This window comes from Penicillium riverlandense, assembly GCF_028828495.1.
Source record: "Penicillium riverlandense strain IBT 135883 chromosome Unknown utg000002l_segment0_segment0, whole genome shotgun sequence".
Classification (NCBI taxonomy): domain Eukaryota; kingdom Fungi; phylum Ascomycota; class Eurotiomycetes; order Eurotiales; family Aspergillaceae; genus Penicillium; species Penicillium riverlandense.
Window position 1 is genome coordinate 743,712 of NW_026643195.1, and position 25,196 is coordinate 768,907.

The 25,196-nt window shown below is 53.7% G+C and overlaps 8 protein-coding genes across 8 annotated transcripts; 2 read left to right on the forward strand and 6 right to left on the reverse strand.

Moving 5' to 3' along the window:
- Nucleotides 1-38: 38 nt before the first annotated feature.
- N7474_002591 (DUF726 domain protein) lies at nucleotides 39-2,249 on the reverse strand (the record flags this gene model as incomplete). The annotated part of the gene is made up of 1 exon (XM_057194006.1): nucleotides 39-2,249. The coding sequence occupies one exon, from the start codon at nucleotides 2,247-2,249 to the stop codon at nucleotides 39-41; it is 2,211 nt and encodes a 736-aa protein (XP_057055361.1).
- A 220-nt stretch (nucleotides 2,250-2,469) lies between these two features.
- On the reverse strand, nucleotides 2,470-4,866 carry pabA (aminodeoxychorismate synthase pabA; the record flags this gene model as incomplete). The annotated part of the gene is made up of 1 exon (XM_057194007.1): nucleotides 2,470-4,866. The coding sequence occupies one exon, from the start codon at nucleotides 4,864-4,866 to the stop codon at nucleotides 2,470-2,472; it is 2,397 nt and encodes a 798-aa protein (XP_057055362.1).
- Nucleotides 4,867-5,179: 313 nt separating this feature from the next.
- On the reverse strand, nucleotides 5,180-10,383 carry N7474_002593 (histidine kinase-like ATPase domain-containing protein; the record flags this gene model as incomplete). Its single annotated transcript, XM_057194008.1, has 2 exons — nucleotides 5,180-10,202; nucleotides 10,256-10,383. 2 exons carry the CDS (start codon nucleotides 10,381-10,383, stop codon nucleotides 5,180-5,182), a joined length of 5,151 nt encoding a protein of 1,716 aa, XP_057055363.1.
- A 511-nt stretch (nucleotides 10,384-10,894) lies between these two features.
- N7474_002594 (TRAPPII-specific subunit TRS120) lies at nucleotides 10,895-15,414 on the forward strand (the record flags this gene model as incomplete). Its single annotated transcript, XM_057194009.1, has 3 exons — nucleotides 10,895-11,060; nucleotides 11,117-12,090; nucleotides 12,142-15,414. The coding sequence occupies 3 exons, from the start codon at nucleotides 10,895-10,897 to the stop codon at nucleotides 15,412-15,414; spliced, it is 4,413 nt and encodes a 1,470-aa protein (XP_057055364.1).
- A 703-nt stretch (nucleotides 15,415-16,117) lies between these two features.
- Nucleotides 16,118-17,053, reverse strand: N7474_002595 (SDR family oxidoreductase; the record flags this gene model as incomplete). The annotated part of the gene is made up of 1 exon (XM_057194010.1): nucleotides 16,118-17,053. The coding sequence occupies one exon, from the start codon at nucleotides 17,051-17,053 to the stop codon at nucleotides 16,118-16,120; it is 936 nt and encodes a 311-aa protein (XP_057055365.1).
- Nucleotides 17,054-17,484: 431 nt separating this feature from the next.
- On the reverse strand, nucleotides 17,485-19,373 carry N7474_002596 (Sec1 family protein; the record flags this gene model as incomplete). The annotated part of the gene is made up of 3 exons (XM_057194011.1): nucleotides 17,485-18,123; nucleotides 18,174-19,199; nucleotides 19,260-19,373. 3 exons carry the CDS (start codon nucleotides 19,371-19,373, stop codon nucleotides 17,485-17,487), a joined length of 1,779 nt encoding a protein of 592 aa, XP_057055366.1.
- Nucleotides 19,374-19,651: 278 nt separating this feature from the next.
- On the forward strand, nucleotides 19,652-21,478 carry N7474_002597 (lysophospholipid acyltransferase; the record flags this gene model as incomplete). The annotated part of the gene is made up of 2 exons (XM_057194012.1): nucleotides 19,652-20,945; nucleotides 21,000-21,478. 2 exons carry the CDS (start codon nucleotides 19,652-19,654, stop codon nucleotides 21,476-21,478), a joined length of 1,773 nt encoding a protein of 590 aa, XP_057055367.1.
- Nucleotides 21,479-22,468: 990 nt separating this feature from the next.
- Nucleotides 22,469-24,642, reverse strand: N7474_002598 (putative serine-rich protein; the record flags this gene model as incomplete). The annotated part of the gene is made up of 3 exons (XM_057194013.1): nucleotides 22,469-22,507; nucleotides 22,568-24,076; nucleotides 24,124-24,642. The coding sequence occupies 3 exons, from the start codon at nucleotides 24,640-24,642 to the stop codon at nucleotides 22,469-22,471; spliced, it is 2,067 nt and encodes a 688-aa protein (XP_057055368.1).
- Between the last annotated feature and the right edge of the window lie 554 nt (nucleotides 24,643-25,196).

A 25,196-nucleotide genomic window follows, 5' to 3' on the forward strand; every position in this document is an offset into this window, starting at 1 on the left:
CATGTATATACATTGAGCTAATCACAGACAGTCAATGCTCACAGAGCTGCATGTTTGGAGGGATCTTCGACCAATGGTTTGGAGTAGTCATCATCTTTGCCATCATCGTCCAGATCCAACAGATGAATCCGGTGTTGATTCATGTGCTCTTGGGTCTGTGTCTCGACCTGTTTCTGCAGTCGTGCATCCTCGCCACTAGCACCTTCCTCGCTGTTCACGGTCTCCTTTGCAGCAGACGACTCTCTATCTTTCACTCCGGCCTTTTTCTCGTTGCGCAGACGTTCCTCTTCTTCACGACGGTCTTCCTCAGCAAGGGCAGCTTCTTCCCGTTCCACCTCTTGAGCATCAATGTCCTGCAGTCCGATAGTCGTCAGGATGTTGCCCAGCAGGTATTCATACCGGAGGTGGCCGCTGATGGACTCGCTCATGTCGATATTTTCCACTCCCGGCACGCCTTCGACTTTTTGGAGTCCAGCGACACCAAGCTGGAGGCTGCTGGTCCGGTAGAGAAAGGCGAGAACAGAATCATTCTGAGAGAACACGTTGATAAGACGCCCACTCACTACGCTGCGCATTCGGAGCCAGTGGTCGGTATCTGAAGGTGTGGGTGATCCCATAAAGATGGCTGACTCGACCAGTCCGTAAGCGCCTCTCCTCTCCAGACTCTGAAGGCAAGAGAAAATCAAGCGAGACCCTAATGAGTACCCCATTAGAGTGACAGGTCGTTCTCCCTGCACTTTATTGATCAGTGCATCAGCAAGTACCTCGCCTGCCTTGTCTGCCCGGGCCTTGGCCACGCTGAATGGGTTATCAACGACACCGGCAATCTTCAGCAGACCAAGCGGCAGCATCACGGCAGACATAATACCCGCAAAAATGGTGTGGGCCAGGACTTCACGACCAGCCACCGACCAAGCCGCGCTGGTGACAAGGGCGCGGATTGCGTTGCCGAGCTTCATCAAAGGCTCCATTTCCCAGCGGAGAGCAAACACTTCAGAATCGGCGCCCACAACCTGCCACGGAACCACAAAATTCGACTCCTCCCTCACCCACCCAGTCACGCCAATGGTAACTCGCAGGCGATGATCCTGCCGAGCGGCTTCGCTTTCGTTTTCATTGCTGCGTTTCCGCGGACCACGGATGGGGATGAAGGCAAAGTCGTCCACCTCGCGGGCGTACTTATCCATCATCCGCCCCGTCATGCGTCCACCGTAGGCTCCGAACAACCCACCAACCACAACTCCACTGCTAGCCAGCGTCCCCAAAAGACCAGCTGCAGCAGTTGCACCGAGCCCCAGTCCGCCCATGATGGTCCCAATGCCCGCAGCCACTAAGGGAGCGGCGAGTCCGCCAGTTACACCGATCAAAGCAGCGCCGGCCACGGATGCAATGCCGACCTTCCATTTCCGAGATCCGTCGCTTTTCTTGACCTGCTGCTGCGCTTCAGGATTCGATGATAGTGCTAGAGCCGTATCGAGTAACCCGCGAGCCACTTTCGCCTCATCCTCATTGAGGATATTAATGTCAATGTCCAAGCTGGATGTAGCATGCAGCATGAGAATACGCGAATAGGCATTGTAGTGTTCCAAACTAAGCAGCAAAAGGAGCAGAGAGTGGAGGATAAGTAACCTTGTCGCCTTGGGAAGCTTGGCCAACGGCGTCTCCACGGGATGGTAGACTTCATGCAATTTTTCCATTCTGGTCGGATCCTCGTCCAGGGGAAGTTCCACCGTTTGAGCCTTTTCATTGGCTTTCGCTTGCGCTTGGTGCTTCTCCTCGCTGTCATCGTCCTTGTTCACGGCTTCGCCAATCCGCAGCAAGACAGCATCACGCCAGTCATCGAAATGAGAGAGCGCCTTGGCTTTAGCTTGACGCTTCCGTGCAGCTCTCTGTGCAGCTCTATGGGCCGATTGGCTTGGTTTTCTAGGCTGCGAGCTACTATTTTCGCTTGAAGGCGTGCCACTACTCTGTGGCGTATCTTCTTCCTTTCCGGTTTCTGCGGGGGAATTGTCCGCAGGAGAGCGATTGGGGGAAGTCTTCGCAGGCGTCTTATCAGGCGCCTCAAAAACCTCTTGGATCTGAATCCGCATCGACTCCATGGACTCGGCCACCAGCAAGGTCAGCTCGGCACGTTGCGACCGGTCCAAGACGGAGGATATGTCCTGGCCCTTGTCGCTCTCCGAGGTGGAGGCATTGGATTGTTTGGATTCAAAGAAGTTGGCATGTTTTCCCTTGAGATTCTTGAACATTGGCGCGGTAGGCAGTAAGTAAGTGTGGAAGGGTGAACTTGGAACGGAACCGATGTCATCATATCAGCACTGGCCCGTGGGGGCGACCAGTTGAGTCAGCAGTCTGTCAGACCGAGAAGAATTTGTATATCTATCTATGGAAATGTTCAATTGTATGCCTAACGCCCTCGCTAATTGTTGAATCAATCGAGAATAATGTTGAAGTGCTCTGTGCATAGGTTTATGTGCTCACAGTCGGGGCAAAAACCGTGCAGACTGTCCGCAACTTGGTCAGCATCTCATCCCATTCGCCCTCCGCCGTGCTCAGCGTTGTGATAGCGCCGCCAGCACCAATTCGCCAGGCCTGTGGTCGGTCATCGCGATCGTCAAAACACGCAAAAGCCGTACGGATCATAACGGAGAAGCTTCCCCCGCCACCGAGATCCAGAAAACCCATGACGCCTGAGTATATCCCCCGCTTCCGGGCTTCGATCTGCCGGAGATGCATGCAAGACCGTTCTTTGGGCGCGCCGGTCATCGAGCCCGGAGGCAGACACTGCTGCAGAGCCGTGAGGCCATGAACGGCCATGTTCGAAGTTTTCAGCTGAGGCATATGCCGAACGGCGCAGCCGAGACAATCGGGCCGAATCTCGCCTTTCACATGGGTGATCATCTGGAAAACGCGGCCGTGATCCTCGACCTCGAGCAGCTTCTCGACATGCACGCCGCCAGAGCCGCAGATGCCGTACAGGTCGTGCCGAATCAGGTCGGCAATCATCAGGTTTTCGGCCATCTCTTTGGTTGAGCCCAGGATTTCGCGGGCTTTCTCCATGGTCATCTCAGGCGACTTGCGCACTGTGCCTTTCATGGGCTTCATTTCGAGAGTGGATGAGCGGTCCCAGTTGATGAAGCATTCTGGGCTGCTGCTGACGATCTTGACGTCGCCCAGTCGCGCAAACGCGCTGAATGCAGCTGGATTGTAGCTCTTGAGGCGCTTGTATAGCTCCCACGGGAATATCGCTCGGTCTCTCTCTGTTGTGGCAGGTGGTAATGAGACGGCTGTCTCACAACTCAGGCATAGCTCGTAGGATTCCCCAGCCTCCAGTTCCGCCTTGCATGCTTCGATTCGGCTCTTGTACCGCTCTTCGTCGGGGAATGTGATCATACCCTCGCGTAGGATTGAATCCAAAAACTCCGTGGTGTCTTCACTCCCAGAAGAATGGCCCTGCAATAAACCCGATGTCTCATCGAGCCAGGCACCAGGCAAATGATCTGATTCACGGGTGGACTGTACCACGACAGTGCCCGAGCTATTGTCGATAACAACGCTTCGTTCGCACCATAGTAGACTGACATCCGGTGGATCTTGAACAGAGCCGTTTGTGTTAGACGTGTGACCGTACGTCGTGGAGGATTGTGTCGAATCTTTGGGATGAGGGAGACAAGCTAGGCCCAGCTCATAGGAAAAGTAACCTAGGAAGCCACCCCAAAAGGGGATCTGGGAGTGACCGGAGTTGACCTTCTTCATTTCCACCAGGTACCGTAAAGCATCCCATAGCTGAGACACAGACAGGGACTTTTCAATCACTGAATCTTTGCTCAGCTGATCCAGTGTCAAATCCTGCGATTCAACATGGTACTCCAGCCGCCAGGAGTCAGGACTGGGCACTGAAACGATAGTATGCCGTCCATTAGATTGAAACACGACAGTCGGCGAGCCTGGCTCGTTGAGCGCCTCACTAATCGCCTCTGCCGTCAGATCGCCTTTTGCAAAGGCCCGAAAAGAAGAAGTGGCCGAACTCGACGCACTCCATTTCAGCATCTCATAAGCAGCATCCGGAAACGCAGCCGTGTCGGCATGAGGGCTAATAATTGCTTCAGGGAGGCTACCAAACCCCCCGCGACCGACCAACTTGTTGAAACCAAGAGACATCTTCCACCAATTGCGAAGCAAGGGCCTGCAAGCATCTTTCTCGGACTTGCAGGATTCGGGATGAAACTGGACTCCCCAGAATGGCTTCTGTCGGTGGCGAACCGCCATTGGGATCCGAGACTTCACTCGGCATCCGGTCTGGTCGTCTTCCAGGGACAACCAAGCAAGAAATTCTAGATCTTTCGGACAAGATGCATCCGCATTTGCGTATAAGGAGTGGTAGAGTGTCACCTCCGCATCAGGCAGATCTTCAAAGATATCGCTCCGCGTAGTCGTGATCCGGCGCACCTGTCCATGAAGCGGATAAGGGAGCCTCTGAATGGGCACATCGTAATGAAGACACAAACTCTGAAATCCCAGACAAATGCCCAAAACAGGCAGTAAATCGGCATCATGAAGATCCCAAATATCTCTCATGATGCCAACATCTTTGGGAAAATTCGGGTCGCCAGGACCAGGGCCTAGCACGACTGCTTCGTAATGGCGCAGAAACTCGTCAATGCTGTTATCGGGCCATGCAGAGTCGATCGTCATCACCGCGACTCGCACGCCCAGCGTCTCCTCGAGCATGGCGACAACGTTGTAGGAAAATGAGTCGTAGGCATCGACATAGAGGATACTCTTTGGTGATGAGGTCCCCGTGTCGGGGCCTGTGGATGATGGCCCTGAATCGGAGGCATCCCAAGTGCCCAGTAATGGGGCCATGGTGATCGGCTGAGGTTCAAAAACTCCCGACTCTCATCAATGTCCCATCGGTCAATGAATGAGTGGCGATTTCAGGCAAAACCACGATACAGGCCCCTACGGTGTGTCAAGGAGGGAAATGTTGCAGTCACTCATTGTGGCGCGGATAAGTGAAGGAAAAAGACGGGTAACTCGAGAATCAAAAAAATTAAGGTTGTTTGATGCGGCAGGAAAAAAGCGGGTACCGACGGAACAAAGTGGCGAACATGGAATGCCATTATGTATTGTCTAACACTCTTACTATCTACAACACAATAAAAGAAAAGATAGGTATCTATGGCAACGGAGATGGCGAAGTCTGCAGCGCAGCCAGCTTGACCGCCACCTTGGGGAAATACTGCGCCACAAAGCCCTCGGTGTAGTAGCTGTGCGCCGAGCTGTGATCCTCGACCAGGTTGTGCGCCAGCTCATGACACAGGATCACCCACCAGTACACAATTGCGTCGGCGCGGTCTGGGGTCGGGCTCTGGAGCAGGGCTTGCTCATGTAACTGTTGGAAGTAGAAGTAGTTGCAAAACACACTGCCCGCCCGGTTGAACGCGATGGTCTTGCCACCGGGATCGTAGAAGATGCTCAGGGTGTCGGCGCGCATTGAGAAGATAGACGCGCTGTCGAGAACCACCGATGCGAACATGTTGATGCCCACGCGGTGTTGAGCGAGAAAAGCAGATCGCTCGGGGACGGTTTTCACGAACAGCACATTCACGCCGCTTGGGAGGGTGGCGACGAACTCCAGATCGTGGCTCGGTCGCTCGTCACAGTACGACTTGCTTTCGCCGATCTGGTTGGTTTCCGGTCGCGAGTAAACGTCGGACGAACCGTGAGGCCGACAGGCCTGGACAGCCGACAGCAGCTGATTGTGAAGTTGATGCGGAGAACTGACATTCACAGGCTGTTCCGGGCGCGTGCTCTGGGGGTTCTGGGGATCGGTCGACGAGTAGGGCGGCGGCGGAGGCGTAGAGGATTCAGGAAGCAGCGAGCGCGACTGTTCGGAACTGGATCTGTCCAAACCAAATCGCTTCGTGAGATTGGCGAACAAGCTGCCGCTGGGTCGATCTGGAATGGGGGCTGGAGGCACCGCATGCGCCTCGGCCGGAGCAACCTTGTTATTGTTAGGTGATTCGGGGAATAATCCCGGCATTGAATTCTGTCTCTGCTCCTCAGGTTCGTCGGCTTCGGTACGCTGAGCATGAGCCGCTTCCCAGGCGGCCTCCTTCTCCTGCAGAACACGCCGTTCCTCTTCCAGCTGTTTCTGTCGCTTATCCTCAGCTATCTGCGCTTCACGGGCCTTCTGCCTGAGAATGCGTTCTACATTGTAACCACGAGCTCGCAGCTCCAGAAGATCCGTCTTCAGGAGCATTTCCAAAGTCAGAGTTGAGTGGAGCTTCGGGCGCCTTAAAAGCAAATGGACGAGCGACTGGCTGATCTCATACAGGTCGAGTTTACCAGGACAAATGCACAGACCCATGTTCGTGGACAGTCGGGCGACAATGGCGTTTCGTTTTTGGGTGTGAGACACACGTCGACCTTTGAGAGAACGCGTCAAGGTGATCGAGTTCACCACCTGCACGTTGAACCAATCCTCCAAAGAACGAGCCCTGGGGTTGATTGCATCCGAGGGCTGGTCATGCAGGAAGAGCCGCGTCCGTTCAAGGATCACCTTCTTTAGTTTGACTCCTTGGGTCTGATCAGTGGCCACGCCACCAAAGCGGGCCTGTTCTTCCACAAGGCTGCTTAGCGGGACGGCTCCAAGAGCAGTATAGAAGTTTTCCAAGATTTCCTCCTGTGGGGCAGCCGGGATGTGCTCTTTGAAGAGGTTGAAGCTTTGGAAGTCATCAACCACGACAATGTCCTTGGCGGCAGTCAAGTTCCATTCCCTGATATCCAGATCGTCTTCCAGAAGCTCCGGATCAGCCGACTTGTCGTTGCCACCCTGCTTTTGAGGTGGGATATCTCGGCTAGCCATAAGAAAGGCCGCTCTCTTCATCTCGCTGAACAACTCCCTGTCCTTCTTGAGAACTGACATATGCTCTGCAAGTGTCCTCAAAAGCATAAGATACTTCTCTGAACTCTGGAATGCCGCAGAGATGCGAGCTGGTTCTTTCACCAGCATCCTTGCAATCTCGGTCTTGGTGGGCTCCTGTTTCGAGCCGACAGCCATCAGGAAAAGGTTGGCTTCTTGACCAAAGTCCACAAAGTCAAAGATGCCTTTGTAGTCCTCTCCATCTCCAAGATAACAGAGCCTTGGGGCCACAAGGCGAGTTCGAGAACCTTTCTCTGACCGTTGACTTGTGGGTATTGGGATAATCGCTGCATTGCTGACCCGCTCCGTATCAGCGGGACTGAGATCTGTAGCCCTGCTCGCTAGATATTTGAACATCACGCGAGCATCTTTTTGGGTGGTGGGAGGATGGCGAATTAGAACCTGGAGGCAGTCTGCCATAGGGGGATGGGCTTTGACGCCCAGCTTGGACGCGTGCGGGTGCAGATGTTTCCGGAGGATATCAAAGCCAAACAATGCAGCACCTTCGTCCGTGAAGCATTTTCGTGGTATGCTAAGTTTCTCCTTCCCCTCGATAGGCAGGAAAGGGATGGTGACTGCACTGGCGTCAAACGAAGCATAGCCGTTCGTGTAATACTCGTTGATGAAGTATGACAGGGCTTCGCCATGACGACCATCCTTCTCGGCATGATCTGTTGTCATGAGGCGTACGAGTTCGGAACCTGACGGGTAGCTCCTCAAGCCCATCATCTTCAGAAATTGGCCTTCTTTGCTGCCACTTGTGTATATACCAGGCCATTCAATCACAGGCAGCCCGAGGCTCCGAAGAGAGTCTTTCGGCTCATAAAGCTCACAGATTTTGTATCGGGTATCTTGGTTCTCGGCGGTGCAAATACTTGTATTCTTCAGTCGGTGAATATCATTGGCAGGAATGTCGTCGCTGACCGAGGTGAGGTATCGTATGAGATCAACATGGTTCCATTTCCGTGATGGTGGTCCCTTGGTATCGTTAGAAGTGGGCGTGTTGATGAGGCGATCAAAGATCACACCCAGTTCTACGGTTTTGCGAACCCCAAGGGCTACCAAAAACTTCTCCTTGACACTATTCAGACCATGCACGACAGGCAGGTCGTCAAAAAGACGCACAGAAGCAAAGTATGTCTGCTGCGGCTGCTTCATTCCCAGCTTAGTCGGTATAACGGTCTCTTGCAATGTATTGACAACCGTCTGCTTCGAAGACTGGCTCAGATTGTCCCACTGCCGTGACAACACGGGCAAAACCTGTCCAGCAAAAGATGCCGTCTGAGTGATATCTTGATCAGCTGAAAGGATGTTGCGGTTTCCAGCATTTTTAATCAGCCAGCGAAGCCAAGGAACAATTTGTAGTTCGGTCCAACCGAGTGCCTCGAGCTCTTGTTTGCTAATCGACTTTGTAAAATGGAAAGGTACGACGTTTGAAGGCATAGGCAAGTCTGCCGGAATGCGCTGTGGGTTCAAGAAGCTGGTGACGTCTGCGAATATCACCAATCTTGTTGGGTGACCTTCTTTGTCTTCCTCGTTCGCCACCGCAACACGTAAAAGACTCTGGACAGACATCCCATCAAGCTGTCCGGTGACAGTCTTACGGCCCAGCCACGACAGGAATTCAACAACCTGGTTTGAACGGAGAGTACTGGACTCGAGCTCACGTTTGATATCAGACACCGTTATTTCCGTGACCAATCCAAAATCTGTCAGTCGCTTAACAAAATCCTTCGCCTTGAGCACAAACTCATCTGGCAAGGCTGGAATGGAGTCCATGAAGCTGAGATCTTTGGGCGCTAGTCGTGTCTGATGGCTGGGAATCACACCGCATGTGGAGAGAACTTCGATGGATGCATTTTTGTTGCACATCCAGAATGCATCCTCAATTGTCTGTCCCAATGTAGAAGATGGGGTAGATTCACGGAATGCGAACTGATTGGCAGTATGGATGGCCTCGGGAAGTACATCAACAATATCGTCCTTCCGGATTTTTGACTTGGAAGACAGCTTAGACTTGATCGCGGCCATTTCTGCAGACCAAGCAATGCGGCAGACAATACCGACTGCCCGCAACATTTCCAGGTTCCACTTGCTGATATATCGCGTGTTGAGGTCGATACTCTCCCGCTCGACGGTTGGGATAACGGAGGGCGCGGAGACATGAGCGTTCAGTCCGGTGGTCTGTTGAGTAGGAAAGCCAATAAAGACCTTTCCAGCCTTTGAAGGCAGGATTGAGGCGAGAATCTCAGACTGCGACGATAATGCGTCCGTCGCGATGCTGGCATCATAGGAAGGAGTCAAGATAGCAATGGTTGCTCTCTTCGGTGGGGGCTTGCGCGTGGCTCTTTCCAGCTCCTTGCTCAGCGAGTTGCTGATGGAGGGTTGAATAGAGGCAGTGTTGATATGCAGAAATACCGACGCCGTCATCATCGAGGTCATACTTCCCGTGTCATCCTGTCGCTCCGGCTTCTCGACCTGTGATGGTTTCTCCGGTCCAACCTGATTCGTGAATTTCGAGAAAAAGCTACGCAGAGAGCTTGTCGTGTCGCGGAGGTTCTCAAGTCGGAACACACTCGCATGAGGGTTCCACTCAACAATTCGCATCCAGGAAGCATCGACTTGCGCAATCTCACGAGTGATTCCAGCAATCTTCATCAAGCCTTCAGCGGTCTTCGTTTCGATATCTCTGGGAATGGCGACATTGACGCTGGGTGCCGTCTTTTTCGATAATCGCAAAAGGTTCCAATCATCCAGCCACAGCTCGATCTCTTGGAGACTGACAAAGGTAAGACTGCTCGACAAGAATTGGCACAGCTGCATCAACGATGGGACGGGAGAGGAATCGTTGCGATAATCCAAGACGAAAGTGGTGTCCTGGCTGGCCGCTTCGCCCAAGTCTAACCGACGGGTAAAGAGCGCATTTCCTTTCCAGTAGAAGGCCATGGCCTGCTTTCCGGACGATACAAATGGCTCTTCACAATCATCAAAGACACTATAAAAACCAACGCCAAACGCGCCGATCTTCGTCTCATCGGGGTTACCGTCTGCGATGCGCTTCAATCTTGCCCAGTCCTTTTCACTGAATGGAAGACCATTGTTGGATACTAAAAGGCGGCGGAGGGTGTGGTTGGCTATTGTGTGCTTCAGGAGGGCTGTCGGGTCGGTTGATGAGGGCGAAGGCACCGTAGTAGATGGGAGGGTCTCGAACTTGATCGTCACCTTGGTGGCGTTAGCATCGGCGGCATTCTGGATCATCTCGCGCAGAACGGTCCTGTCCGAGTAGTTAGCATCATTCTCGCAATCGCGCGCAGGTCTTAAGCTTACCATTTCCCTGAATAGCGAGCCAGGACCTTGGAGATGAGACCTCGGGTATCGACCGTCACAGCTTCCTCGTCGGCGCCCGAGCCCATCGTCCGCGCCTTGAGCGCGTTAAAGTCCACATTCATCGCCATGTTGTCTCGCTGGATTGCCACCAACCCAGTCGTCTATTGTTGGAAATGGAGCATGGATGTAGATCTCGATGGTCTGTGTCGCGTAGCAGACGGCAGGAGATAAAAATGCTGTCCAAACCAGGCCTGCTGAGATAACAAAAAGATCGATAAACAAACGAATGAATGACTGACTGACTGAGGAAGAAGAAGTAAACGATGGCGGCGAACCTGGAGCCTTAACTGGTTATCTTATCGCCGCTTATGTCAGAGGCCCCGTGACTGGCAGCTCCCCGCCCGGGATTATTGATGCGCTTAGGTAAGGTATTTTGTTTCCATCTCCAATTCAACTCAGGAGGATCGAAGTGTATGAGTGTTTCTGCCTCACGGTCTCTTGGTGCGGTTTGCTGTCTGCGTCAATTGTCTCCTATGCCGTCTTCTCTCGACGTATGACGCCTGCAAGCTTGCCGACTTCTTGTGGGTGCGGGCTTGAGCATCTCGCCAATCGCCGGTCCGATCTCGTGTCCTCGACAGGATGGGTGTCGACCCCCTGTCCCCGGTTGCGCCTGTGCGCCTCAGGGCACTCCTCCTTCCGATAGGGAGAATCAAGCGCTCCCGTTTTCTGAGCTTCGCCGCCAGACTCCAGGCCGAAAATGTGGTCCGATTAGGGGACATTAGCCCTGATGCGCGGCCAAATCGAAGTACGCAACAATCGCAGTCGCAGGGTGTGTCCGATGCTAACAGCCTCCTTATTCAGATATGTTCTCGCCGCTCGCATTTCCTACCGGGCTGATCCTTTACGACCTTTCGTACTCGGTTCCTCCGACGTCGCATCTTGAACTATTTCCGTTTGAACTTTTTCGAGAACCACTGGTGATCCTCACAATAGCGGATGGAACTGAGCTCGCTCCAAGCTCGACTGGGGAGAACAAGGACAAGCACCCGACGCCCGACGGCCTGGATTCACTGCTGGAAGCGCTAGAGGTTGTCAAGGAGAGGAATCCGCGCGCGTTGGTCCATCAAATACTGGTTTTCGATCATGAAGGCGTGGAAAAGCTCACGAACGGACCGGATAATGTCCTCTGGGTCCCGCCACCACAGGCATCCAAAGCCACCACGATGAAGACGGCGCTTTGTGATATTACCTCTGTCTTGCTCTCTGAACTGGATGAATTTGCGAAGACAATCCAGAACATCCCATCCATTGAGTCTCCCAAATCTTCTTCCTGGGGTCCACACCGGAATCCAGAGCAACGGCCGCGAGCTGTGGACCGGCTGCTTCATCGGATGACCTCACCTGCGCAAATGCCCACCGATCCTAGTGCTGCACCCGAGACTCCATTGAGTTCCAACGCCAGTTCTCCGGCCCCCAGTGATCATGAAACGCCCATAACGTTTGACGAAATCCATCGATCCATTAATCTCTCTAGTCGCACGAATTCTATTAGCAGAACTTCATCTGTGCATTCGCCCAAGGAGCACAGTCGGGACCGCATGTCGGTGAGCGGCGTAAGTGCAACCGACAGGACCAAGAACCGCATCAAGGGCCGTGCCGGTGTTGTCGTTGGGTCTCTTTTCCTGCTGGCAGGAAGGTGGCCAGATGCCCTCAAGGAGCTGGTTGAAGCGGCAAACAACGCTAGGGCGAGCAGCGATTATGTGTGGCATGGCAAAGCTCTCGAGACAATTCTTCTTACTTTGCTGATGTTCGGCTGGGCCGGGATGGACTTTCAGGTACATTATCTTGGCTTCATGATGATATAGCAACTTACTGACTGAGTTTAGATTCCATCTATCCTCTATCCAACAGCCGAGAAGTCTTCCAAATCGCATCGAGATTCTAATCCACCACCCGGGGCTAGTAACCGTGCCGTGTCTCTTCAAAACCTGGCCAACCTGCTCCCAGACCTCACAAACACCATCTTGAATCTTTACAACCGTGCTGCAAATATTACAGAGGAGCCTCTCCCCCAGCTCGTGTTCTCCGAGACAGTTATCCGCTTAGCAAGGCTATTGGTAGCGTGCCGCATTCGTGATGGAGCTCTTGACGACAACGCTCTGAAACATATTGTGATGAACGATCTTTTGACACCATTGCATCAGCCAGAACTCCCTCGCGGGACAGTTGTGCCTCGAAAATCCGAGATTGCCAATTTCTTGTTCCGAGCTCTGCCGCTCTCTCCTGGCTCGGACCTACCCGCGACTGATGCCGTGCCTATCATAGTCGGTGTCGTCTCCGTCTTGAATACTCTTGGTCTCCCAAGGAAAAAGGCTTTCGTCTTGCGCGAACTTCTCTCGCTAATAGTACCAAGTCTTGTTCAGGCAAGGAAAATTGGAGCTGCGGAGGCCGGCATTCATCCAGCTGCTGGGCTAGCGTCTCTAAGCGATACCGCGTTCGACGTCAATGCTCTGGATGTCGGGCCTGGAAACATGGAGACAAGTGTGCGCCTTCTCCTTGCCTCGGTAGGCGAGATATACGGAGTTCAACCTTCGGCGTTTTACGAGTGGAAGAAAAGAGAGAGTCAATCCTTCAACGCCGAGGGATCCTCTGACTGTCCGGAATACGACTCGATTGATGCTATTGCTGAGAGATCATTTCGGCATGTCGTGTTGGATCGATATGGCGATCTGAACTTGAAGATTGATGTGCTCAAAGCGTGCATCAACTGCTGTGAAGCACTCCCTGACTTCAACGGCGTTCTTCGTTTCACTGTCGAGCTTCTTCAAACGGTCCGAGGTCAACTTATGCTCGGTGAATCTTATCAAGCACCGCCTTATCTACCAGTCGACGACCAAGTTCGTCTTTCAAACAACATCAAGCGCACGGTGGCGGCTGCGAGCAGGCTTGGTGCCTCCGACGTGGTGGCTGAATACTGGGATGATTTCCTTGTTCGCGATGTCCAATTGCTGGCCCTTCCGGATAACAAACGGCCTGTCCGACGGTCCAGGACTCAATTGGATGCGGTCACGACGGACTCCGAAAAGGTTAAGAAAGATCCATTCTTATACAACCCGTTTGCAAAGCCCAGCAGCAAGGCGATCGAGACCCTTGCTGTGGCGGGTGAACATGCATCATTCCGAGTGACTCTTCAGAACCCCTACGATTTTGAGGTTGAGATCGAGTATATGCGTCTTGAGAGTGAGGGTGTGTCTTTTGATGCCGTGGCCGAACAAATCGTTCTTTCTCCTCTTTCTCTACAAGAGATCACTGTCCTTGGTATCGCGCAAGAGAAGGGTGACCTCAACATCACAGGATGCACGGTGAAGGTACGGCACTGCCGCGCCAGAAAATTTCCCATCTTCAAGACCATTTGGAAGCCCGAGCCTGAGGTCAAATTTAAGCGCATCGGCTTGGAATCGAAAAAACCATTGACCGAGCGCCCACTCTCGTGGAGTTCGACGACATCAAAGGACGGCAAGGTATCCACTAAGAAGGGTCCCGAAGCGGCAACCTGCCAAGTCAAGGTGATTGGCAAGCAGCCGTCGCTTGTGATTGAGTCATTGTCGCTATCGCAATCGGCGATGATGGTTCTGGAAGGAGAGGTCAGGTCCTTCACCATCACTTTGCAAAACACATCATCCTGCCCTCTTGACTTTATCTTGTTTACCTTCCAAGATTCCACAACACGACAGCTGCAGTCCGCTCTCAACAACAAGGATTTGTTGCCGGTAGAGATATACGAGCTAGAGTTGAAGCTGGCAACCAGGCCAGCCCTGCAGTGGCGCCGTACGGGTCCATCGTCCGACGACCACTCCATCCCTCCAGGCCAAAAGGCCACTTTTACTGTCGATGTCCTTGGGAAGCCGGGCCTGCAAGACACGACCGTTCAGATCGACTATTCGTACGTTGACGCTGGCGAGGACAACACTCCGGATGTATTTTACACGCGGCAGCTATTTGTTCCACTAACTGTGACCGTGAATGCGAGTGTGGAAGTAGCACGCTGCGATATCTTGCCCTTCAGCGGTGATTTCGCCTGGCGAAACCATCTTCATGCCAACCCTGAGTCTGGATCTGCCTCCGCAACAACCAAGACAATCGCTGCCGTCGATGATGACCCATTCGCGAAAGTGCTTTCGCGTCTCGGTAAAGGGCCGTACGGACCTGATCACTGCGTTGTACTCCTCGATCTTCGAAACGCCTGGCCCAGCCCCCTGTCCGTCTGGTTGCGAGTCAGCGAGCAGTCCTTCCCCGATCCTTCGGCTGTGATAGCTTCCATGAAGGTCTCCGACGGCCAGCACTCTGTCGACGGAGATTTTCAGCCAGGTCAAGTGTATCGGTTCGTCCTCGTCCTGCCTCGCATTTACCTGGACAACCCGCACGCTGCTATTCCCGTCGTCAACACCGGCACACGTCGACAGTTTGTGGTCAGCGCTAACAAGCTCTCCTTTGAGGCTGAGGCCGCTTCCCGCGAGGCATTCTGGTTCCGCGAAGAACTCCTCAAGCGCCTCGTCGGTGGCTGGAAGGAACCCGCTTCCGGCCGTGAAGGCAGCATCGATCTACGCAACATCCGATTGAATCCTCGCATGGTCGAAGCCATGCGCCTCGAGGACGTGGAATTTACTTTCTCTATAACCTCGTCCGACTCCGACGCCTCGGTTACGCAGACCGGCCGCTCCCGCTTCCGCGCGAAGACAGACGATTTGCTGACTCTGAGCGTCTCGGTCCGCAACCGCTCTTCTCGCCCCATCCACCCCCTTCTTCGTCTCCAGCCCAGCCTCCGCAACCAACCCAACAACGTTGCCCTAGATCTCACCCGCCGTCTTGTCTGGACAGGTATGCTGCAGCAGTCCCTCCCCGTTCTGCAAAGCGGCGAGTCCACCACAGCCACCGTGGGGGTGACAGTGCTCAGTCGCGGGGAGTACGAGTTCGGCGCCAGCATTGAAGAGGCGCGGCTCCTTCGCTCGGCGGATGAGCAGGATGGGAAGGACAAGGATCACGCAGATTATCACCATTATGACGGCGGTGGTATCAAGGATACATTCGGCGCGGATGTTGTCCGGCGCAGACGGATCTGGCATGCGAAGGAGGCATGCGTGATTCATGCTTGGGATTGACTTTGTATACCGCATCCCTGTTTATAGCATAGACCCTTATTCCCATATCTGTGTTTATTTGCATACCTCATCATCCTTCATGTCTACGAGGGCATCTGTCTAATCTGATGGTTCTGTTATCCTGTAGGTTTTCCTCGCGGTGTGTATATCTTGGTTCTTTTCTCCATAAGCGTTGGGATTGTACAATGCCTGCGCTCTGAAATGGCTATCTCCCTGTATTATTCTTGTATATTGCGTCTTTTGATTTGTCTCGAGTGATCTTGGAACGAGATGATCAAGTGTGTTGGATAGGTCAATATAGTACTTGAATCAATTGGAAATTATATTGCACAACATGAAGAGGGAATACCGTTGTCCTGTGCCCGTCTCCGTGTATACGTAGGTAGCTTTATTGCTTTTGTTATACATCTGCCTGTCATCCGATCTGTTTCTCGAACAGCGAGAAAATTGGTCCTTCATAGCTGGTAGCCGCGTAGCCATGGCTTTGGGCATGTTGAACTGCAATGCCGTGGCAGAATTTGAGATCCACTGTGGTGATGCAGCGGGCCTGTCTGCAATGTGCAACTATGACTTGCAGTGGCGGAATGAAGATGCCGTCCTATAGTCTGGGCTGGTGTGGGCATGACGCTTTGCCGATGGGTCGTACGTGAAAATCATGACCTTCAGCGGGGAAGTAGATCACCCAGGCCCCATTGGAGTACTCTCAACCATCATTCCCTTCACCCAGATTGGCCGACTGCTCACGAGCACCCATAGCAGGCTGCGTCTCCCCCAAAGGAAAGCTAAGATGCTTCCAGTCCTCAATCTCCTCAATGATACACTTTAAACGATCCCTTATACTCTCCACAGCATAAGTGCCCAGAATCAGCCGCAGAGGCGGGTACGAGCAATGACCCAGCTGCCAGACCAGGTGCGCAGCCTTGACCGCGCTAGCAGGCTGCTTATCGCCCAGCCACATGAGCATGCGCCGCGCGTGCGCAGCGGGCGATGTAGGCGTGTTGTACGGCTCGCTGGGCGGCTTGACCAGGAAATGGCCGTATAGCGGTAATGGCGAGGAGAGATTGTGTTCGGACGGATTCGCCGCCATGGCAGACGGCGAGACCAAATTGGCGATATCGTCGCGCCGCATATGTCCCGGCTCGACGAGCGTGCCCTTGATATTAAAGCTGTCGACTTCGTAGAGCATGGACTCCATGAGTCCCTCCACCGCATACTTGCTCGCGCAGTAGGGTCCCAAGCCCGGAACGCCCAGCGCGCCGCTCGTCGAGCTGAAAACGAGGTACCGGCCCGCGCGGCGTTCCCTGAAATGCGGGAGTGATAATTGAATCATGTTCAGGGTGCCCATGAAATTTGTCTCGAACTGGTTCCGGATATCAAACTCGTCCTGGTCCTCGCATGCGCCGATCACGCCGTACCCGGAGCAATTGGCTATCACGTCGATGCGCCCGAACCGCGCGATGGTTTGCTCGATGACGCGCTGGACGGTGTCTCTCGCGCGAACGTCGCACAGAAGGCCCATACAGTTGACGTGCTCGTCTTCTAGCTCCTTCATGCATTCAGGACTGTTCTCGTAGGTTCGGCCGACTGCTGCGACGAGGTCGTTGTGCGAGAGCGCGGTTTTGACAAGTGAGCGGCCCATGTGGCCTGTTGCTCCGAAGACCTGGAAGAAGTCATTCTGATGTTAGATTTATCTTCGAATTGAGAGTTCGAGGCGGGGAGCGTAGGGTGGGAGCAAGCAAGCACGTACCAGCCATACGAGGGGTTTGGGTGGATTCTGAGGGCCCGGAGGGTCAGTCGTCGAGGGTAGATGCAGTCGCGGCTCGCGCGATGCTATCGGGGAAGAGGCGCCCTGTTTGGGGGGCGAGTTCTGGTCCATTGCGGGCGAAGGATGAGAGGTGAAGTGAAGAGGTGTGTAGGAAGGGGAGATTCTCCGCATTGGGCGGAATGGCTCGGGCCAGTGAATAGGAACAACAACACCAGAAAGACAATCCTTGAATTTACCCAGGATATAGTTACACCAGCTAACTGACTATTCACTATGCAAGCCCCCCAACTCCATCAATCAATCAATTACCGCCCTACCTCCCGTCGCAGCCGTCCGGCGGCTGTCGTAGGTTCAGGCTCTGGCCAACTACCAACGGCATCGCTAACTTCTTCCAAGAAGGTTGTGCTGTTGTGGATGGTGGTGCCTCCCAACACAACGCGGACACCCGGAGAGCTGGCGTTGACCTGCGCGACCATCTTGGCCTCTTCATATGTAACGCCGCCGACCATGAAGATGATGATGTCCTGTGGTTTGTCCCGCGTGTGTCCGCTACCCTCTAGGAAGGGGTACTGCAGTTCCTTCAGGCGACCCTTGATTAAGTTCTGAAGGGTGACCTCGAGTCGCGGGGAGTGCTGAGTGTAGACGTTCTCAACACCTTTCAATCCCTTGAAGCGGTCTCTCGCCCCAGAGAAGAATGAGGTCGATTCGAACAGATCAGAAAATCCACCTGCAACCGGTGGGGCCTGCAGAGAGTGGTGATACGCGAGCAGCTTCGAGATAATGTCCACGCGATTGGAGGGGACGCCGCCAGCGGTAACCAGCAACTCCAGAAGAGCTCCCAGAGAGTTGCTCTGCTGTTTCTCGTAGCGAAGGGCATACAGAGCCACTAAGCGCAGCTTGTTCTCTGCCGGTACGTTGGGCAATTGGATGATTCGCTGGAGGGACTGGAGAGAGGTCAGTTAAGCTTGGATGGCGTGGTCTTATATCAACATACCTTGAGATCGTTGGAGTGGTTCTCATTGCACGCCAGACTCTGCTCTAGCTCGCTGACGTCGAGGAGCGAGTCTTCGCCAACTCGTCGACTGAGCTCACCCACAAGAGTAACATGCTTGCTCACGTTGCCCGACAGTTTGCGGAATTCGGGATAATCCTCCACAAAGCGCTTCATGTCGGTGATAGACTCGATGTTCATGGTGCTCTGCGTTTTGGTCTGGTACTGCTCCACATATTCCTTGATATTCTGGCCGAGGTCACCAAAGTTCTGGTACATGTTCTTCTTGAAGAATGGATCTTGGTCCTGCGCGAGCACAATCTCTTGGAGCTCGGGCCGAATCTCGGGAACATCATGCAGGTCTACCCGCCCGTTGTGAATGCCGAGCATCTCATGAACCATCGCTTGATATGTCCACTGGGTGAGCAAGGGGGTAATCGGGTCGTCGCGCCGGTCCAGAACGAGCAAGATAGGAGGTGTATCGGTGCGCCGGAAATTAAATAGCTGCTCCTCCTGTGTCAAGTGGTATCGAACTTCTGTCGCCAGTTTACGGGCCAACAGACTGTTCTTCTCATAGCGGATCAACGGGTTCTTCTTTAGGGAGAGCAGCATGGCCAGCGTCCCCTCGGTGGCCCGCTGGAGGGCATCCGCGTTCCACAGATCTGGCGAATGGCTCCATAGTCGCTGTAGCGGAAACCCCATGTTTAAGGAACACAAGTCCGAGTTGACGACAATGAAGTCGGCGTATTGTTCCTGGACGAGGTGCACCACCTCATGGCTGTCGGCCTCCGCGAGTCGTTCCAGGGATGATTTGCGGATGATGTTGCTCAGATAAATATAGTACTCGCCGTATTTGGGTTCTCGGAGCTCGTCGATCAGCAGTTGGATGGAAGTCGGGGATGGGCGCACGAAACACAGGCATCGCAGGTGTCGCATCTTCTCGCGCGCGGAGTTGTCGAGGCGGTCAATGAGGTACACTTCGTGGTTGAGGAGCGCCGACTGGGTGATGGCGGTCGAGACAATGGGGACCTGGGCCGGAAAATGTTAGCTATCATCGCCGGCAGGTCACCAGCAGAGCGCATCTCCCACTGTCTCACTATCGAGAAGCAGGATCTTCATCTTGGTGGACGAAGACCCCGTGGCCGACTCGCCCGCCGTCACCATCTTGGAGATGTAGCCGGACACAGCTGCGACGACGTCCATGATGGGCGGGAGAGCGCCAGACAGGCGAGAGGGAGGGAGTATAAAATGGAATGTGAAAGTAAAGTGGTAAAGGAGTGCTTATTGTGTTGTTGAGCAGCTGATGTGACGGAGGGAAGTGTCGAGTGCAGATCACCTGGACGGGAGAAACACATGACATCGTGCTTCTTCCCTCCCCTTCCTCTTGTTCTCTCTTTCCTTGTTTTCCCGCCCGCTATCATCTGTTTGTCGAATGCTCTAACAACGGACTGCCTGCCCTCTGGGTCGACAGCATTCTCACCATGCTGCCTTACATTGACGCCTGTTTGTCTTTCCGCAACCCCTCAACTGAGCTCCAACTGACGTCCCCCGCACAGTATTCAACTACCCGGCTCGGCTCACTGGCGCCTCCATCGATGAGTGTATGTTTGGTTTCCTGCACCGAACAACTTCAGCAGTCTGACTCTCTCTGTCTAGTGAAGCTGATCACCTCGTTCCTCCTATCCTACCCGCTAGCCGCCCTGCTCAAACGCATTCCCGACGGCCAACCGTGGAAGAAAAATGCCTTCATTATCGGCGTGTCGCTCTTCTACCTCGTTGGTCTATTTGACCTGTGGGATGGCCTGCGCACTCTTCTGTACAGCGCAGCTGGCACATACGCCATTGCTTACTATGTAGACGGTTCGCTCATGCCATGGATCGGGTTTATCTTCTTGATGGGCCACATGTCAATCAACCATGTTTACCGCGAAATCCTCAACGATCCGCAGGTGATTGACATTACTGGTGCACAGATGGTGCTCGTCATGAAGCTGTCGGCCTTCTGCTGGAACATCCATGATGGCCGTCTGCCTCAGGACCAGCTGTCCGACCCGCAGAAGTACTCCGCCATTCCCGAGTTTCCGGGCATTGTCGACTACGCGGGTTATGTGCTCTTCTTCCCGGCGCTTTTTGCCGGTCCAGCTTTTGAATATAATGACTACCGCCGCTGGATCGACACCACGCTCTTCGACGTTCCCCCCGGCACGGACCCATCCAAAGTGCCTCCAACGCGGAAGAAGCGCAAGATTCCCCGCAGTGGGACGCCCGCCGCAAAGAAGGCGGCCGCTGGGCTGGGCTGGATCTTTTTGTTCTTGCAGCTGGACGCCTACCACACCAAGGAGTTTGCGCTCTCTGACGAGTTCATGACGTACAGCTTCGTGCGTCGGGTGTGGGTCGTGTACATGCTTGGATTTAGCACACGCCTGAAGTATTACGGCGTCTGGTCTTTGACAGAGGGCGCCTGTATCCTTTCTGGCATGGGATATAACGGCTTTGACCAGAAGACGGGCAAGGTGTTTTGGAATCGCCTGGAAAACATCGATCCCTGGAGCCTCGAGACGGCCCAGAATTCGTATGCGTATCTGGGCAGTTGGAACAAGAACACCAACCACTGGCTGCGCAACTATATTTATCTGCGGGTCACCCCGAAAGGCAAGAAGCCTGGCTTCCGGGCCAGCCTGGCCACTTTCGCGACCAGTGCGCTGTGGCACGGTTTCTCCCCGGGCTACTATCTAACCTTCGTTCTGGGCTCGTTCATTCAGACCGTTGCAAAGAGTAAGTCCTTCCATACCTTCATTCTCTGCAACACAAGCTAATGAAAACACATAGACTTCCGCCGCTACGTCCGCCCCTTCTTCCTCACACCAGACGGCACCAAACCCACGCCCTACAAGCGCTACTATGACATTCTCAGCTGGGTCGCCACGCAACTAACCCTAGCGTTCGCAGTAATGCCCTTCATCTTTTTGAGTTTCGGCCAATCCATCGCCGTCTGGCGCCGCGTCTATTTCTACGGGATCATCGGCACCATCGTGTCCCTGGCGTTCTTCCTCTCCCCAGCAAAGGGCTACCTGGTTTCCATCTTGAAACGTCGCAACCGGCCCCATGTCATGCGCACCGTCAGCCAGGAGACTGTACGCGCGCCGACATTAGGCCTGCCTAATGATCCCGAGCGCGACTTCGATGAGGCCGTCCAAGAGATCAAGGCGGAGATTGAGTCCCGCCGCAGACGCGGAAGTGCGGTTACAATGCCCTCCGGCGAGGAGTTGAAGATTGCTGTGGAGCAGAAGATTGGGCGGAAGCTTTAGTGGGGTCGTGTGGCTGGGGTAGGAAGCTCGTCAAGGGACTTGACCCTCCATTGCACAATTTCAACGAATGGACGGCCGCACGACCAGTCCATAATTGATGGACCGATCAGTGTCAGCGACCATGGGAGAGCTGAAGGCATGAAATATCTGGGACAGCTGATGGATGATGAGGTGTATGCAAGGGGGTGGAACTATAGAGAGCCGGCAGGAAATATGTATGTACATATATGGATGCTCTCTCTTCACCCCTTTTTTTTATTTTTGGGTTTTGTGGGAGTACACTGTGAAGCTGTGGTTGGTGGAGCAGCTTTTTAATCCGAGGCAATGATTGTGATTCCCATATTGTTTAGAATGATAGACCTATTGATGTTCATTTCCTACTACTATAGTCCTTGTAAACAATAACTCGGTCAGGAAGCAGGATGAGTCTAGAAGAAAATGAAGTTGACTGCAGATAAATAGTGTCACATGAAGTACATGATGAAGAATTAGAAACAAGAGGAATGTATGTCAAAACAAGACAACCAACAAAGCGAGTCAAGTCAAATCAAATCAAGTGCAATCGGGTCAGACATATCCATTACAGGGGTCATATCGTATAACCATAAGTAAAAGCCAACACCACCATCATCAAAAAAGGGGGAGGAGATGGGGCCGGAAGAAGAAGGGCAAGAGGCAAAGGGGAATAATTATATATGCATACAGTCGTTGTTGCTTTCATGCAGTCGTGTCGAAGATGTCCAGTGAAGCGAAGATAAATGAAGCATTCCCGTTGAAGTGTTCGGGGAAGGGGAATCGAAAACAAAGTAAGAAATCGACGTAGGAGGGATCGAGACGGATGTGCTGAAACAGTAAAGAAAATGCACCGTTGGCGTAATGTAAATCGTCGGCGGGGAATCAGATAGCAGACTCCATTCGTAAGAAGGAATGCAATCGAAAGGAAGTCAAGTCATGAGAGTAAGAGCTGTTGTTGGAAGGGAAGGCGAGGCATCAAAAGCCGTTGGTAGTACCGATAATAGAGAGAGCGATCTGCACAGAGTCTGTTAGCAACCCAGTCCTTGCTTTTCAGCTGAAAGAAAGGTAACTCACAATAACGACGAAAATCACCACACCCAGCGACACCATCCACCGATTAAGATTCCTCCACCAGCGCGCGTTCTCATACCGCCGGTGATGCAGACTCATCAACTGCGTCTCAAGCGCGGACTCAACGTCTGTATCTGGATCACTCTTCTCGCCCAGCATTTTGGGCTGCCTGGGCAGTGGGAGGAAACTCGCGATGATCCAGGAGAACGGGAAGAGGAAGCCGACGCAAAAGGCGTATACTTGGATATTGCGCCGGCTCCACGTCGGCTCCGTAGTTGTGTCTATTGACGGGGCCTTCCATCCAGTGGATGAATACTGAATCAGGCGTCTGTCTTGATACAGATGCGGAGACCAGCTGTGGCGCAGGCGGTTGCGCGGCGTGCCCACGATCTCGATATCTTGGGGATCCGGCCCGGGAACCCAGTGGGAGCGCGGGTCGCGGGGATCGCTGTCCACGCGCCGTTGGGTAATCCGAGCGCGTTCGGGGGAACGCGGTCTTTCTGGAGACCGTGGGCGAGGGATGTTGAGTGGGGAGGGCATCAGACCGAAGATGCTGGAGTTGCCTGTCCCGGGCCGAGAGCCTGGTCGGCTGAGGTCCCACACGGACATGTTTAAGGCGGAATTGAGGCCCATTCCATCGGCGCGGTAGTAAATTTTCGCCCAGGCGGGCAGGATGTGCATGATTGTGTTGGTGGCTGTCCCGGGACGTTTGACGCTGCGGGAGCTGTCGCTTCTCTTCGAGCCGGAGGAGGGACTGGAGGGCAAGCCAGGGCGGACGGAGAGGCTTGTCAGGCTGTCCTGGCGCAGGTCTTCTTCAGACTTCCGAACAAGCCACACGGTGGATCTGGTATTTGTTTTCACCAATGCCGCTGCTGGTGCGGCGGGTTCACTTGTGTTGTCTGAAGGTCCATCTGGCGGCGGTGTTTGGGCCATGATTTCCTCTGCGGAGAAAACAGAAGATACTCGAGACAGATGAGGATTCCAACGGCCAGAGGCTGGACCGGGAGTGAAGTCCCGGCCGGGTGTAAACTCTCGGCGATGATCTGTGGAAACGGATGTTTCTGCCCGGGAACTGGACGACGCAGCACGAATCCGGGGATACTGAAGTTGGATGCCGCTTTCAATTGCCGCAGCGAGGTCGGCTACCGAGCGCATACTGCGCGAGGATGTAGTTCCAGAGCGTGATCGGCTACTACCACTACCAGAAGGACGTCTAGACGACGAGCGGAAGGATGTGACGGACTGGTAGGGTGGAGTTGATCGGAAAGACTGCGAGCCTGAACTCGGTTGCTCCGACGAGGCCGTATAGATCCACGGGGCTGCGCCGGGGTGTCTTACAACAGTCCCGTGCGAGTTGTATGAAGAAAGCGAGTTTGCCCGTGGATCCGTCAATGAGTAGGATCTGCCCCGGGAGTAAAAATTGGCGCTTGAGTTGTTGAGAGTCATGAAGTTAGGGCTTGATGGAACTCCAATGGCCACCACGTTCGGACTGGAGCTGCCAATGGTAGTTTGCTCCGGTTCCCCTTCGGATGGAGGGGGGTGGGTGGCTCTGAGAGTACCGGTTTGATGGTTGGCGTAGCTGTGGGCAGAACGAGCATCTCGTCATCTGAATATTCGGAGCCAGAGTCCTCTTCCGTCAAACTGTCGACGGTCTTAGACGACGACGCCCTCGGTAAAGAGGTTTTGCTGGATGTGAGATTTGGATCATCTTCCCACATGTCTCCGGTATCAACAGTGGATGAAACATCCCAAGTCTCGCTGGTAGAGTGTTCCAGCATGCTGCTCCGCGCACCATAACTGGTGGAAGTCGGAGACCAAGTAGCTGTCGAAGGCCCCGGCATAAACCGTGTATCTGGAAGGTATTCCTGCTGTCCTTTGCCGGGGGCAGGCAGGAAAATCTGCTCCGGTTTTGTCGGGAAGGGTGTGGCCGTATACACATCCACATCATCCACATCCTCCTTCTCACAAACCATCCGCAATGACCGCGTGGGCGATCTCTCATTCGTATGGGCGGACGTTCGCTCTTGTAAAGCCCTCCGCTGTCGAGGCGGAGAGGACGATTGGGCTCGTGAACGCATGTTGTCGAGGGAATATTATTGCATGTTCGAGAAGAAAAACGACGGAATGAGGGACACGCGCGCGTAATAAAAGAAGGCGCCGAAGAATCGTGGGGCAATCAATGAAGAATGCAGACTCATGAATGACGAAAGAATAATATTGATCTTTTCCTAGGTTGGAACGACGTAAGGAATGCTCCGTGGCTGGGAGAGTCAATCTGATATCGATAGTTGGAATGAGGGTCTATAGTCAGCCAAGAAGGTCGGGGACTCATTAACAAGAATTAAAATTAAAAAAAAAAAAGGAATTAAAAGGTCGTTTCAGACATTAAAGAGCGTAACGAAGGACTGGAAGAAAAAGAACGACGACTGCGAAGCACAACATGAGACAAGAGGAAGCGCCGAACCAAGGGGGGGGCCGGGAATTTTGTTGCCCAGCGGCGGTGAGCGTCAGCCCTCCAGCGCCTATCACATCGAGTCGGAGGGGGGCGCAGGGGTATGCAGCCGTTAGACTCGGCCGGGCTGAGATAGTGTCGATCTGGCTGAAGTGATGAGTCGGGGTTGGATTGTCATTA